This window comes from Elgaria multicarinata, chromosome 4, assembly GCF_023053635.1.
Source record: "Elgaria multicarinata webbii isolate HBS135686 ecotype San Diego chromosome 4, rElgMul1.1.pri, whole genome shotgun sequence".
In the NCBI taxonomy this organism is placed as follows: Eukaryota; Metazoa; Chordata; class Lepidosauria; order Squamata; family Anguidae; genus Elgaria; species Elgaria multicarinata.
Window position 1 is genome coordinate 74,695,447 of NC_086174.1, and position 16,259 is coordinate 74,711,705.

Sequence of the window (16,259 nt, forward strand, 5' to 3'; positions counted from 1 at the left end):
TCAATGCGGAGTACTCAATGGTGGCACTTGAGCTATTACATAGCACAAATGCGGTATTTGGAACAGTATTTTAATAATATTGTAAACATAAAATACTGCTCTTATTCAGAACAGAGACTCCATTCTGAAGTTGTACACGCAGAACTTTCTTAAGAAATACCACTATTCCTGTTAAAACTACAGACAGGATGGGGCGTGGGGGCTACTGGATGCTATCCTATGTTTTTGCTGTCCTTGAAATAGCAAGAGTTGGATGTTTCATCCAAGCACAAACCTCAAAGCTTTTCTCAGAATTTAACTAAAGGCAATATTTGGTTTCAACTGCAACAGATAAACACAATGTTTCACCCCATCTCACCTATATGATGGTAAACAGATTTAAAAGGTATTTTTAAATGGAATTATCCCCTAAAGAGGCTTACTTGTGTTAATTGCTTTCTGGTAAACAAACAAAGAGTTCTTTATTTTCTCAGGTTTTCCATACTTTAAAAAAAACATTTGACTGTTTTATTGTCAATTATTGTTCTTATTGCATTTTTATGATTGGTTGTTTTAATCATGTGAAGTGTCTCAGTAATATTTATTGAAGGGTAGTATACTGTTTATTAAATAAAATAAATAAAGACATTAGATTGGATCCAGATAGGGTCAAACTTAAGAGTACAGACATTGAAATCAATGGGACCTACATTAGTCGTCATTAATTTAAGTGCCAATGATTTCAATGGGTCTACTCTAAGTCTGACTACATCTGGATCCAATTCTAGACTGAAACTATTTACTTAGTATTGTGGCCATTCTCTCCCACCGCATGACTTTCACACTGAAGCTTTGAAACAAGTATTAAACTTATACCCCACCTTCTGTGGGACCCAAAGGCCTATCATCAAAAGGGTTGCTCAAGTCCATACAGCATCGAGTGCTCCAAACCATTCACTGGGGCCTTCAGATAGAGACATCTGAGTAATACACATGATAGTTTCTATACATGTGTGTGTGTGTGTGTGTGTGTGTGTGTGTGTGTGTGTGTGTACACACAATATGCACACTTCCTCAAGGTATCTTCTACACCACTGCTAATAAAGGGGGCAAAGCACTTGATAATTTCCCTCCTTTCGCTTTTCTTTCCATCCCTCTTTGATTTCCAATAGCTACAGACAGAGCGTAAAGGCGTTAGTGCATTTTTCTTTAATTGCCCCATGTCCACTTTATTTCTTTATTCTTCCCTGTTGTCATCTCTTCATGGCTCTTGGGCTAAAGCAATTCCCTGACCTAGACAATTCCAAAACAAGCTATATTTATGCCAATATACAAACATTCAAATAATATATTAGTTAAATACACTATTTTTGTCATATAAATCTGCTATATTAGTCTCATATGCCCAAGAAAGGGAGTGCAAGTGAGTTTTACTGATTCTCCCCTCCCCCCATGCACCCCCTGAAAAGCTGGTCCAGAAAGTCAGAGGGCCCTTTGGAATGGCATAGGCACTGGAGGCTGCAGGGGAAGGAAGAATCAGCAAAATCACTGCCCTGCCTCCTTCATCCCAGTTCTCTCCATGAATGGAAGGGGCCCTTCTGCCTTTGGAAGAGCAACTCAGGATCCAAACATCTATACATTCCCATCTGAAAATGTTCTATCAGCTTAATATATCCTAACAATGTTGTTTGCCTGTGCATTAATTTAAAATAAGATTTGCTAATTATGCACTTATTTTTATTTTGAAGGCAGAATTACTAGCACCAGAGCAAGAAACAAACAACAGCAATAACAAAAATAAATAAATAAATGAACAGCTACCGTACTTGGAAACAAAAAAATCTGAGAATATATTTGTGCCATTATCCATCCAAAGCTATGCATTTCAAAATATAATTTTATGTAAACTACATCTGCATCCCTTTGATGACAATGAGGTGGTTGGACCAGCATTTTTTTTAATGGCAGAGTGGGTAAGGGAGTTTCTTTCTCTTTGAAAAAATATAAACTATTATTTTTCTGCATACCTGGGAGCCACCTCTACCTTTGTCTACAAACAGTCCCATTTTGCTGCCCTACTGGTCAGTATCACTCACTATACAATGAAAGCAAATTACTTTCATGTATGTATGTTCTGTAGTTATATATGACAAGCATTCCTTCAATTACTGCAAGGAATCTTCAAGAACGCATATACATTTTGGTGAAGACTGTCTGAAAGGGCTTGGGAAACCATGTACTTTCATAACTATGCTTCTAACTTGTATTTTTCTATGTAACAAAAAAGATTTCTGGCTGCATAGACCATGAATGCACATGTTGTTTTTACCACCATTTAAATACAAATAAGTATTTCAATAGATGGTGTCGATGTTTTTCCTTTCCAAAGACTGAGTTAGATGCAGATAACCTTCCATTTCTGCAAGGGGCTTGGATCCATCAGAGGCTACCACAGAAGAAAGGGGGAGGTTGTTTTTGCCATTTCCCCCCTTCCGTCAGTATCCCCTATATAGAGGAACAGGGGACTCTCTCAAACAGCATGGTGGTGGTGGGTGCTTGGAATACAAGAGAAAGAAGGAAATAACAAAAATCACCTCCCTTCCCTTTTCCAAAGGAGTATCCTGTGAACTGAACTTTGCTCAAGGGAAGCCTGGATTGTACACTCCATGTTTATTCACTGCAAATATACAAACAGAATTAAGTAATTGCTTCTTCATTCTTACCCAACTCTGGTAGTTTTGTATTCCACTTTAAGAATAGGTTTACAAGGCTCTGGCTTCTTTCCATCTTTTACCTGCTTTCCTAAAACAAAATATTTTCTTAATTACATTTAAAAATAATTTGAAAGATATTAAAACGTTAGGAATGTGTCCATATATTAGAAAGATTATATAAATAATTAATGTATTAAATTACCAATATTATTCTTGCAGATTTAATTGAAGTAACTAAATTATGTAGATTATAAACATTAATATTAGTCTGGAATAATCTTCAGCAATTTTGTATGCACATACCTGGGGAAAAGTTTCAATCAATTAAACTCAAGGGCTTACACCCACGTAAATATGCACAGGATTGCACTGGAAAACTAAATAATAAAGAACTCTTTCCCCTGCATTGTAACTCTGATATTTAGTATTCTTTCTATTTAAGACAAAAAGCAGGGACCAGTTTTACAAAAAAACCTTTTCCAGTGTATAAATGCATTTATAATTAACCAAAATAGGATAGTTACCCTTTGCAATCACTTATTTTACAAAAATGGTGAGCAACCTTTCATGACCTTCAGTTTAACTATGAACAGAATTTGTTTTTTATATCTAAAAAAGTAATGCCACTTTTGATAGTACAGAAGGCAGTGCAAGACAGGCAAAATCTAGATGTTCTGTTTTTATATCGATGTACAATTCTGATAACATGCCACTGGAGACATCTCTTTGCAGATGCAGGAAGATACTACAGTAAGATTATATTACGCTGTACATTTATCTGTAGGAATTGTAAAAGAAGACTTGATTTTTTGTGCTCATTTTACATTAAATGTACTACAGTGCCTATACTCAGGATGTGAGCAAACCCTCTTACAAGTTGAAGTGATTTTGCGTTGGTTTAATAAAGACTATGTTTCTTCTTCCTCCACCACTGTCTCCTTTGCCCACCCCAACGTTAGCTTAGTAGACCTTCCAAGCCCATAATAACGAATCTTGCTAATTTTTGAACCAGACCCATGCAGCTGTTTCTTTAACAAGTTTGATTTACAGCAAGTAGCAGGTGACAATCTTTAACTCCATGCCATGAAAGCCTTCTTCTCCTGATTTCTGCATATTAAACTTTTGTTAAATATGGAGCAGGCCAGGCTGCCCCCCATCTACACATCAGCTGGCAATGCTAATATATAAGTAACCAAACACAAAATATCAACTCCATGATCCTAGTGATAGGTCACAGGAAGTACATCTAGACTAGTTTCTACTGTGATTCTTCCTGGCGTAATAAAGGTAGAAGTTCCCATTTAGTCTGAAAAGCAATGGAATGTCAAAGTCAAGTCTTGATTACAGGAGACAAGTGATACAAGCAGCAGCAGAGTTGCATAAGGGGTGTGTGTGTGTGTGTGTGATACACACAGACACACATATATCTTCTGTTCCATGGACCTCATGAATGGGGCGGGTGGGCTAAAGAAGCAGCTGCCAAAACAAATACTATTACTAGGTAACCAGCTCAGGTGACAGAGAATAATCTTATGGCTCCTGGACGGCATCTGGGGCACATAGGAGTGTTCAGTTTCCTGGCTCCGACCTTGGAGCCAGGAAACTGTGTTCCTCAGCCTTCTCCCATCTCCTCACAGCCAGCATAGAGAAAACCACACTGGAAGTTGCTATACAGTCACAAACGTGAGCTCCTACAGGGGTAAAAAAGGGGCATGCCAGTGGGCGGGGAGAGGAGGAGACTGGGGATGTCAGGTTATGAGCTATCTCCAGGCACCTTCCCTTCCCCTCATCCCCATAGTCTCCTCTAGAACTTTGGAAATGCCTATCTAGTGGGAGGTGAGTCACCAATGCAGGGTGACTCTGCATTGCATACTTGTAAACATCCAAGATCGGAGGCTTACGAGTATCCCAGGGTGGATACCATAGGATTGCACCCTTTGCTAGCAAATCACTCTGATAGTAAAAACCTATGCACATTTACTCAGATGTAGGCACACTTATTCCCAGTTAAGTATGCATAGGTTTTTAACCTAAAGCATAGACTATTGACTATATTAAATACAACACCCCCCCATCATGAACTTACCATGTGGAGTGATTGTCTGCAATGGCTTGGTAGGGTTCCTTACATTCCATATAGTCAAGGTGCCATCTGAATGGCTACAAATAAATTGCTTTCCTTCATGATGCCAAGCTACAGAATGGATTGCCTGAGCAAAAACAAACAAAAACAGAACATATTCAAAGTATTAAGCAGTTACACAAACACATAATATAAATGTAGAAAAATTAAATTGAACATAGTAATAAATACTTATCTAAACACTCAAATGTTCTTCATGCAATTATATCTGCCATAAAATATTATTTTATGGTAAACCTGTAACACTGATTATCAAGATAATTTTCTTCTGTAAAAAATGATATTATTTGTGTGATGCACAGCAGTTATACTATTTAATATCTATTTATTAAATACCTATTTAATAGTTTACTGTTTAAAAGTGTTTTTGTAAAACTAATGCAAGTGTATAGCACACTATTATTATTATTAATAATAATAATTTATTTATATAGCACCATCAATGTACATGGTGCTGTACAGAGTAAAACAATAAACACTGGTGCAAATGACAAAAATATATAAGTATTTATTTCCAATTCCTTAAGCTATATTAGTCAGTTAAATCTTTTATTCTGGCTAAAATTAAATATTGCAACTTCAGTTTTACACTGGTATGTTTGCTTGTAGTGTTGGTGATAGATTTACACACAGTGGAAGAGGCATTAGTAACCTCAAGACTAGATTACTGGGACATGTTCTATGTGGGGCTGCCCTTAAGGCTGGTCTGGCAGCTGCAGCTAATGCACAATGCAGCACCTTGGCTGTTATCAGGAGCTATCCTTTTTAGCATGTAACTCCTTTGCTGAGGGAATCATCTATTCATACTGGACCAGTTTAATATTTGTTACTAGTATATAAAGCCCTAAACAACTTGGGGCCAGGATACTTGAGAGATTACCTTCTCTCTTATCAATTTGCCCAGTCACTGAGGTCAACAGATGAGGCCCTCCTGGTGGTTCTGCATGACCCTATGACCCAGTGGGAATCTACCCAGAGAAGAGTCTTCAGTGTAGTGGCTCCCTCTCTGTGGAAGTCCCTGTCTCTGGACGTCAGGCAGGCACCAACATTGTTTTGTTTCTGGTGCCCGCTGAAGACATTTTTGTTACAACAAGCCTTCCCTGATTGACCTCTCACAGTTGTGTTGTTTTTATAGGCACTCTGTTTGTAAAAGAACTGTTGGGTAGTAGCCAATTAGGTCCTTGTACGTGCGGACAGCCCTGCAGGGTCCTGATCTGTGCACGATATAGCGCTTCTGGAGGCAAGTCCAGAAATTAGCACAAATGCTCATTTGCTCCTTTCATTTTTTATTGTTCACAACTCAGGAATTTGTTTAGATGTGGAAAGGTATATAACTGTTGTAAAGAAATAAATACATAAATAAATCATACTTTGAGATACTATTCTGTTCTTGCAGAAATGTACTCCAAACTATGTTCTTTTTAGCTGCTGCATTCATTATGTCTTAAGATGCAGTTGTCATGATTATCATATGCAGATTACTTTTCAAGAAGGGAGCTAGCCTGCAAAATCTTTTCTGTATCATTGATTTCCAAACAATGTCACATCAATTAGAAGGGCATTATGTGATTATCTGTCAAGCTGATAGCTGATCAAAACAGTAAACACCTCACTGGAGAGAGAAATAAATTGTGCTATGCACTTTTAATCAAATACTGCAAATTACCTTGATATGTATCAGCATTTATCAACACCTAGCTAACGGTTCACAATGAGAAAGAAAGCAACTGATTTTAAAAGGCAATAATAAACCCAATTTGTACTCAAATGAAAATCAGAGGTAACATAAGAAAAACGATCTTCAGACCAACAAAATTACAACAATACATTGTTGTCTGTAAAATAATGAATCCAATTTCTAAACTTAATTAATGGATTGCATAAAACACAACATATAAAATACGTAGCTTGTTATTTTCTAGTTAGAACATTTCTGCAAATCTTAAACTCCTAAGATCATAACACAAAGTGCAGTACCAACTCTGCTTTCCAGAACAAGTGGAAGAGACAAGATTTTTGGCTGTAAGCAGCAGTGATAGCTAACACAGAAAAATCGTTTAAGGTAATGTGTATGTCATAAATTCCACCTTTGTGTTAAACAGCTAATAGTATTAAGATTTCTATAAGTTGGATAAAAGCATCTCTAGCAATTCATCTTTAGAAATCTATGACTACGCTATTAAACTTTGATAGAATATACTCATATTTTTAGCTTTCAACTATCTTAGATCCTTGTTTACTAAGGAACCCTTGCATATCTGCCACAGAAACCTTATGCAGTGCAAAATATTTAAGAGTGCTTTGGGGTACATACTCTGTCTGTGGTGCTAGAGGGTTCTAGGGCAGAGCCAACACTCCCCAGGGTCAGCACATAGCAGGGGGAAATTGACTACCATTACCAATCTGCCTTTTCAGGAAAGCTTAACCACAATGAGTGGTCTTATAATTGAGAAATCACTGATAAGCTTTCAAGGAATCCCAGAGGTCCCCAGAGCACACTTTTGAAAACCAATGGAATACAGCACTGATTTCATTACAATACTAGTACACTTGAAATTTTGGAATACAAAAAACCAAGACAGTGATATTACACATGACAAAATATAATAAAAAGAAAGCTGAAAATAAACAGATTAACCATGAAACTTATGCCCTGAATATTCCAGTCAAATATGCATTACCTCTGCATCATAAACTACTACTTAATCAAAGCAAGCAGGACTGGCCTTCTATGAAGCTGCCTGATGCAGGCACATCAGGTGGCAAAATTTTGGAAGAGCAGCAGAGTGCGACGCCGGCACTACCTGTGGGTGCACTTACCGCTTCTTGGTCCCGCTGGCCACCTGCAAGCAGCCAGCGGGACCAAGAAGTGGCTCCTGCAGGCCTCCGAGGCGGCTCCCATCTACCGGGACTAGTTTGGGCAGCCAGCAGGCTGCGCCCAGCACCTCATTGTCCTGCCAGCCGTGTGCACATGGCAAGCGGGACCAAGAAACGGCTACTTGCTGGCTTCTCTGCCTCTCCCAGATGTCTCAAGGCTTTCAAGACTTCCAGGATGAGGTGTCTGAAGTCTTGTACACACGCCAAACAGAAAAATGGTGGCTGGCTGGCCGGTCAGGTGAGAGGCAGCGGCGGCACAGGGGGTAGGTGCACAAGATGAGGGGGGAAGCAGCGGCAGTGGTACACATCAGGCTGCAACCCACCTTGGGCTGGGCCTGAAAGCAAGCAAGATCAGTCATCCACTAGTGGGTTTTTTTTTTACTCTTTTCTTCATACTTAAGCAATCACCCATCTTCTCAAATGCCTGTAGTGTGAATTCCAAAACATGACTTTCCAAGTTGGTTTCAAGTCATCTCTATTCTCACTGAAAGTTATGTGGTTAAAAGCAACTCTCCCAAAGCTAACCAAATAACCTTCCTATATTACTTTGATTTTTATAAATATAGGTTTTCAAAATCGCATACTACTTTGCTTGCAATATCATAAAGTTTGATACCAGATTTTATATATTGTGCATTCATAGCATCAGAAAAGCCATGGAAGAGGCAGATTTAAAACAAAACAAAACATTACAAACAAGCCAGTGGCAAGGAATAGAAACCTAAGTGACTCAACAGCAACATTGTAATAGTGGTGGAAACAGCTCCTTCCCCTGTTCTACTAAATACTTCACTTATGAAAGAGAAACAAAGAAAAGCAACTTCATGACTGGAAAGCTAAATTTTCTTCTATAAAACTGGAGTAATATTTTCCCTTCACTCTGGAGGGGATCAACAGATGGTCTATCATTTGGCACTGGGATGAATTGTTAACCTAGGAACTGCTTGTGGACTGCAGCTAGACAGGCCTTCATGGAGGGGGAGAGATTTTCCAGTTCTGTCTTTCTGATCTTGCAGATAGAGGTTTACTGCTTGAAGCCTTGTTTGACTTGTTGCAGCTTAACAGGTTCACAGTAAAATTTATAGAAATGGTACAGAACATAACAACAGAATGCACCCTTGAGGATTCATTTTGCATGGCTTTGGGTGAAAAGGAAGCTAAGCCTATGCTAGAAATCAAACCCCACCTCCCTTCTATTTCCACCATGGAAGCCCTGCTCTCATTTGCCAGCTATGAGAAAAGATCATATTCTTTACTCAATCTATGGATACGAACAAGTTAGACGGAGACTTAAATAGTAGGTGACGCGAATTAAAGATAACTTTTCCACCTATGTAACAGAATGCCATAAAATACTTGTAACTGTCTAAGAGCTTGGCTTATAATTACTTATCTGCACTGCACAGTGGGTGAGAGTCAGTGGGTGAAGTGGTTAGTGTTGGACTGGGAATTCAGGAGATTCTAGTTCTAGTCTGCACTTGGCCATGAAACTCATTGGGTAACTTTGGGCCAGTAACTGTCTCTCAGCCTAACCATCTTTACAGAGTTGTTGTGAAGATAAAAAGGAGAGCGCTATATCTATGCTACCTTGGGTTCCCTGGAGAAAAAGCAAAATGCAAATGTAACAAATAAATAAACAATAAACAGTATAATAGACGTTTTTGGGCTATCATGACATGTAAATCAGAATCTAGCCTAGCACATTTCAGAGCATCATTTTCTCCAGGTGAGCCAGAACAGATAACTGGAGAGAATATTTAAACATTCTTACTTATGAATACACACACTAAAATCCCCAGTCTTTACTGTTTATGAAATTGTGGATGGTTGTGAACTGCCCAGAGAGCTTCGGCTATTGGGTAGTATAGAAATATAATAAATAAAAATAAAATACAAAATACACAATTTGTTATATATTTGATGAATGTGCATAATTTTATGTAAGTTTATTATTTGATGCTGCCTTTCTCCTTTTTGGAGACTGAGGCAGGGTGAAAACTACTCAACCTAATAATGGGAATTAATGGGAGAAAGAAAAATGATTTGGCCTCTGCACCAGTGTTACTGAGTACATATCTTTACGTGGGCCTCTATAAAAACAATCAGCTGTTATCCCACCACCCAGCCGAAACTAGTACTTACCACACCACATACAGATATTATGTAAGGTATCCCAAAAGATGATCTTACACTTTTACAAAATATTGATTTTTATGGTAGTTTCTGCACTATTTCTCAGTAAAGACTAGCATTTTTTACATTGAGAAATATTACTTTAAATTGTGTTACTATTCCCTGATCCATAAATTGCAAACTATTACTCCTACTGGACTGTTAGATTGAGTGTTTCAGTATCTACATACTTGAAGCGTTCAGAATGTGAAGAACGCTAGAAATATTGTTGTTTTTTAATATTCTTTTTAAAACAGGTATTACATCAGTGCAAATAGTGTTGGAAGTCAGCTTCCCTAAAAGGACATTCCAACTTGCACTTTATGGACTGTTAATTTAAATTCAAATACTTCCCCACTATCCCTTAGGTCTTTCAAATAAAGTATTTTGTAGAGCTACTAAGAAAAAATATATATTTGTATAGGACACTCCTGCAGATTACATAGAGTGTCTAATGAGAATACTAAATAGTAACTACATTTAACTATGAACTCCTAACCTAATCACACTCACTAACCTTTGGGTGTAGGGCAAATTCCAGTCTTGGGGTACAGCAGAGGGCCACATTAGTGACATCACACATCAAAAATAGGCTTCTGCCTCCTGAATGGACTGAAGATTCGTCATAAGATGTCCTAAAAAAGGAAAATATTGTCTCTCTTTTATAGAATGCTCCCTTAAAATAGCCAATATGCTCCTTGGTTTGGTGTGATCATGGTTACCAGGGCAGCATTTAATATGAAATACCAGAAATTGGTATATGTCTTTAAATGTCATTGTGATTGAAGAAGCTGAGAACAATTTACCATCCTAGTGGTCATGATGGTTTCAATACGGCTGCAAGTGGGATTGTGAAGAGTAAAGACTGCTTTTTTGACAGAATAGCAAACAGGTCAATTTCCATGGATAAGTGGTTTTAATTTACATCTATATTGCATAGAAGTGTGTGCTTCTACTGAAAAAACGTGATTTATGAATTCATGGAAATAAAAAGGTAAAAAGCTAAGGTGTCTTTATTTACTGTTCACCAAGGTATTAGCAATTTTCATTTAGTAAGCCTTTAAATATAATCACACTAAGTCCTGCTTTATTTCATAATAAATAGAATACAAAACATGTCATTATGTCAGCCACACCAGTAGGAAGCAATGTTTTGCTGCATTAATGAATATTAGGATTTGTTAAGACAAGTATTTAAAGGTGCCCAACATTTAGTTCCGTAATTTCTGACTAGCACTTTACTTTCTACTCATAAAAAATACTGTTAATCAGTTAGTTATAATCCTATCACGGGGCATAAATAATGATGTGTTGTATCTCCCTTCCTCAGAAATTCCTGGTGACTGGAAGTACCATTCTACTCAGAACGGATATAACTTGCAACTGGGCAAGCACCCTGCCAAGTAAGTCAGTGCATCAGCCAGAAAATCCCATTTTATAAAAGTGTTACAGTTACACTAAGCTGAATAGAAGTTACTTTTGTACCAGGGTTATCAAACTGATCTCTGTGAACTGAACTTATGAGAAGGCCCAGAATTGATCATCTAAAATAAATCTATAAACAGCATTTTCCTTCAGAAATCCAGAACAAAAAATTCCTTCTCTGCCACCGTGCTAGAGTCTAATTAGCCTTGGCTTGATTTAAATGCTGTCCATGTACTAGATATTTAGCCTACCTTGTGAACTTACCTGCATTAAAAAACACCCAGAAAAGAAAAAGAAGAGGTAGACATACCTAACTATATGTATACAAAAATCCACCCTAAGATGATAAAACAAACCAGTGAGATATAGACCGTGACAAGACAAAATCTACAATATAATATCTTATATGTGAATATGGTAGTGTAAGACTTATTACTCAAGATCAACCAGACAGATTTTGCTCATTTTTGTTTTAAATTGAAGCTTTAGCAGTGCAGACATGAAGAAAATTTTGAAAAATTGAAGAAGTGCAAAGCTTGAGCTTAAATAACAATTAACTTCTTCTGCGTCAATTATGCAAGGCAGCTCCTCCACCAGTGGGATGATGGATAGCCCTACAGAGCCAATCAGTATGACATGAAGATGGGCCCCAGGCACTGTTACGGCCAATGGTACAGGACACAGAGGCGGCAAATCAGGATGCACAAGGAAGGGGAGAGGCCACCACATTATTCATGAGCCACTCTGTGGTGAGGGGATTGAGCGGCAAAGAAGTGAGAATGGAGCAGGACTAGTAGCGTCCATGGTGACATGGGCTTTTCACTAGTTTGATATTAAATGAAAGATAATACAGTGAAGATATACAGTGGACAGAAGGAGAAGGCAATGCTTGTCTTTAATCCTTTCTCCCTGAAGCTGAAGGACCCCTCTGAAAATTTGCTCCAGAAGGTTGGGGCTCATTTGCTGGATCACGTGTCCTTGTTAAGTGAAATCCACCAAACCACAATAAAGACAATGTTACTTGAAGTTTCTTAGGCAGCAATCCTACAGACACTTACCTGGGAGCATGTCCTACTGAACTCAAGGGTCTCACTCCTGAGGTTAATGAGCTCCCACATTCCAGAAATCACAATATTGGATTTTGCCCAATGCTTGCATTCAATCAATGGAATTTAGGGATAGTGACAGTTACCCAGTAATGTTTGTATGCTGGATTGTTTTGGATACCATGTATCTGTACTGTTTGATTAACTCAAGATCAAAATCTTCTACTGGTTAACTCACTTATCACTCCTCTGCTGGGATAAGAGAAATCTAATATATCAAAAGGCACTCATTTGGACTGTGACATATGGCAAAGGCATTAAAACAGAAATTATTCATGGAAATGTTCCTCCTCCATGGAAGATAGCTTAATAGCACAAGGTTAACATTACCATGATGTTTTAATTGTTACATCTGTGAAATTAAATATTGTTAAATTGCCGTGAAATGTTGTGACTGACTGTAGAATTTGTGATGTATCTATACTACAAAGTAGGGATAGACAGATCAGTCTATTTCACATGTGTACATTCATTGTATATTATGCAATGTTTCTGTAATAATGTGTGGTTTTTTTAAAAAAACACACACACAAAAATTGGTATATAAATATTTGAATAGGTATTTGTAAACTGTCCCACAAAATATCCATTTATGAACGTTTAACTTAAATGGACACATTTATAAACATATTTCAACCTAAAATATGTGTTTTAAAACACATTTTATTACATTTTTTGAGTTGAGGATTGTATTGTAAAATTCAGAGAAATGTCAAAGCCAAATACTTTGAAATTATTATTATTATTATTATTATTATTATTATTATTATTTATATAGCACCATCAATGTACATGGTGCTGTACAGAGTAAAACAGTAAATAGCGAGACCCTGCCGCATAGGCTTACATTCTAATAAAACCATGATAAAACAATAAGGAGGGGAAGAGAAAGCAAACAGGCACAGGGTAGGGTAAACAGGCACTGGGTAGGGTAAAACTAACAGTATAAAGTCAGAACAAAATCAAGTTTTAAAAGCTTTAGGAAAAAGAAAAGTTTTTAGCTGAGCTTTAAAAGCTGCGGTTGAGCTTGTAGTTCTCAAATGTTCTGGAAGAGCGTTCCAGGCATAAGGGGCAGCAGAAGAAAATGGATGAAGCCGAGCAAGGGAAGTAGAGACCCTTGGGCAGGCGAGAAACATGGCATCAGAGGAGCGAAGAGCACGAGCGGGGCAATAGTGTGAGACGAGAGAGGAGAGATAGGAAGGAGCTAGACAGTGAAAAGCTTTGTAGGTCAACAGGAGAAGTTTATATTGGATTCTGAAGTGAATTGGAAGCCAATGAAGAGATTTCAGAAGTGGAGTTACATGGTCAGAGCGGCGAGCCAAGAAGATGATCTTAGCAGAAATCTGATTTATGTCCTGATCTGCCAATTAGATTCACTTCTACATGTGTTTTTCTCATTGTCATTCTGGATGCCTTAACTCACCACCACATTCACCGCTATTGCACTTACTAAGGACATATTTGATAATAGAAGTTTAATCTAGAAGCATAGGACAGCCTAATACTAAAACAGGCCATTGGTCCATCTAGTTCAGCATAGGGAACACAGACTGGCAACAGCTCTCCAGGGTTTCAAATAGGAGTACTTTCCAGCCCTACCCGGTGATGTTAGGGATTGAATTTGGAATGTTCTGCATGCAAAGTTTTGTCACTGAGATAGTGGCCTTCTAGTCTCTTTTCAAGTTAAAGATTTTAAAACCTTTAAAACAGTGTTTACCCTTAAGGTTAAATGAGGCAATAGACCATTGTAACATTTTACTAAAGCTAACATAAGCTGACAAGGTTCAGATTTTCCTCTATTGAAATGAATGGGAAAGTAAAACTACCAAAGCTAATTGGGATCTATTCTACCCCCCAACAGCTTCTCAAAACAGGGTAGGATTTTTTTTTGTCTGCACCATAAATTTTAGCATTTTGCCTGTATAATAAATTTTATTTTGGTAGTTACACCACTTGAACAACCCTGGAGTAGATGTTTTCTGGTTTTGCAATATTTGCTTGTACATTCCTATATGTCCAGAAAATCCCATTATAAAGCATTACAGGGGCCACTGGACTCAAGGGATAAATTTTGTTTTAGAGGATTAATTCTGCTCCAAGTTGGCTTTATCTTCATATAGGTGTTAACAGGAGAATAACTTCACTCAGGAGTAAATTCGCAACACTGATTTCTTACTTGTAAAGTTCTTTTAGAGGCAGGGGAACGTATGGCAAAATCCAACATTGCATGAGCAAACTTCATCTTGCATGATGGGACTTTAGCCTTACCCCTGCAGTCCTTGCATTCACCAATCTTCTGAAGCAGATTTTGAGAGTCCCTGGGGGACTGCAGGTGGAGGGGGAATTATCCATTCCCATTCTGATAGAAACACTTAATTGGATACAATTCGTATCAGGGAGTATAGGGTTCCTTCTATTATTTACTACGAAACCAGGATGTCACCGGATTTCTTATCTAGGGCTTCCTGGTAGCCCCAAAGGAATTTAAGTTAATATTTTGGGGTGCCATTTAACCCAGGAGTTTTTGTGTTAGACAGTGGGTTGAATACAATTACATCTTCCTGCTGCCAGAAAGGTTTCCATTAGTAGTTTGGAGAAGTGGCAATTCTTCTCTTCCCTCAAAATCCATTCTGAGGGCTTAGTGGACTCATCCAGAGCAGATTTTTTAGTATGATGGAAAGAAAGGAAAATATATTCCTATTACACAAGCAGAATTTCACCCAATGTTTTTAAATGTGATACAAATATAATCTACTTTTATGACAAACTCAAGTTATTTGGAAATCAGTCATTAACCTTTTTCTTCCTAGCAAGAACTTTAAAAGAATCCAATGGACACTGAAAAGAGTAAGAACCAAAAAGGCACAAGGCTTAAGAAACTATGCCAGATTATTTTTTGTATATTTAGTGCTACTTACTTTCAGAGACACAGTTAAGAGCTGGAGTGTAGGGAAGCTCTTTATGGGGTTGTTTGCACAACACAACAGTCCTCTATTGATTATTTAAACCATGGTGAGTCTGTGCACCTGCTATTTTGAATATGCAACCTCCTGTTCAGCTGTTGTTGTATTGTGCAAACCAGGCAATCATGGGTTATGGGAGGGTTAAGCAACTCTTGGATAACCCTTGGTCTGTTTTATGGATATACAAGGTTTGTTTAACCCATGGTCTGTTTTATGGATATACAAGGTTTGTTTAACCCTCACAAAACACACTTATTGGGTTTGCACAACACGACAACCTCTGAGCAGGCTTTGGATATGTAACTTGGTGCCTCTGGGTTCCATGCCTCATCATAAATAACATAAATAACCCATGTCAACCCATGGCTTGTCACCCAAATCCAGTCTATGCGTGGGCAGCTTATGGCCTTCCAGTTATTTTTCCTACAACTCCCATTATCCTTCAGCACTGGTATGCTGATGAAAGTTGATGGGACTCGTAGGCCAAAACAAGTTGTCCACTGCTGGTGTAAGACATGGAAAGAGAGAGGTAACAGCATGAGAAAGGTTGATTTAGATTGAATTATGAATATTTGGTGAGTGTATGCACATCCTTACACTGACGGAGATCATGGTCTTAGCACCTTACTCTAAATTTGGAAATTAATATGAATATTATGAACATTTCTTTTGAACCTGAAAAGAAACATACAGGATCAATGTTCTTAATATTTTTGTAATCGGTTCAGAAGATATTTTTACACTTTAACCTAAAAGCTCTAGCACATTAAAGCTTCTTTGCAGTTCAAGAAGCTAGGAATGATCCCTTATGAATATATACTGCAAGTGGTGGATTAAATAATTGCATGTTGTAAAATAGCTGCCAATGCAGAAGATGATA

General features: G+C 37.8%; 1 protein-coding gene across 7 annotated transcripts in view; it reads right to left on the reverse strand.

Annotated features, from left to right (window-relative positions):
- STXBP5 (syntaxin binding protein 5) overlaps positions 1 to 16,259 on the reverse strand; it is a 129,412-nt gene that overhangs the window by 54,352 nt on the left and 58,801 nt on the right. For all 7 annotated transcript variants that reach the window (XM_063124561.1, XM_063124564.1, XM_063124562.1 and 4 more), the window contains exons 8-9: positions 4,780 to 4,903; positions 2,703 to 2,781 (exon numbers count right to left, since the gene is read on the reverse strand). In XM_063124561.1, the coding sequence (XP_062980631.1) occupies positions 2,703 to 2,781; positions 4,780 to 4,903 (203 nt within the window). The remainder of the gene's footprint in view (positions 1 to 2,702; positions 2,782 to 4,779; positions 4,904 to 16,259) is intronic.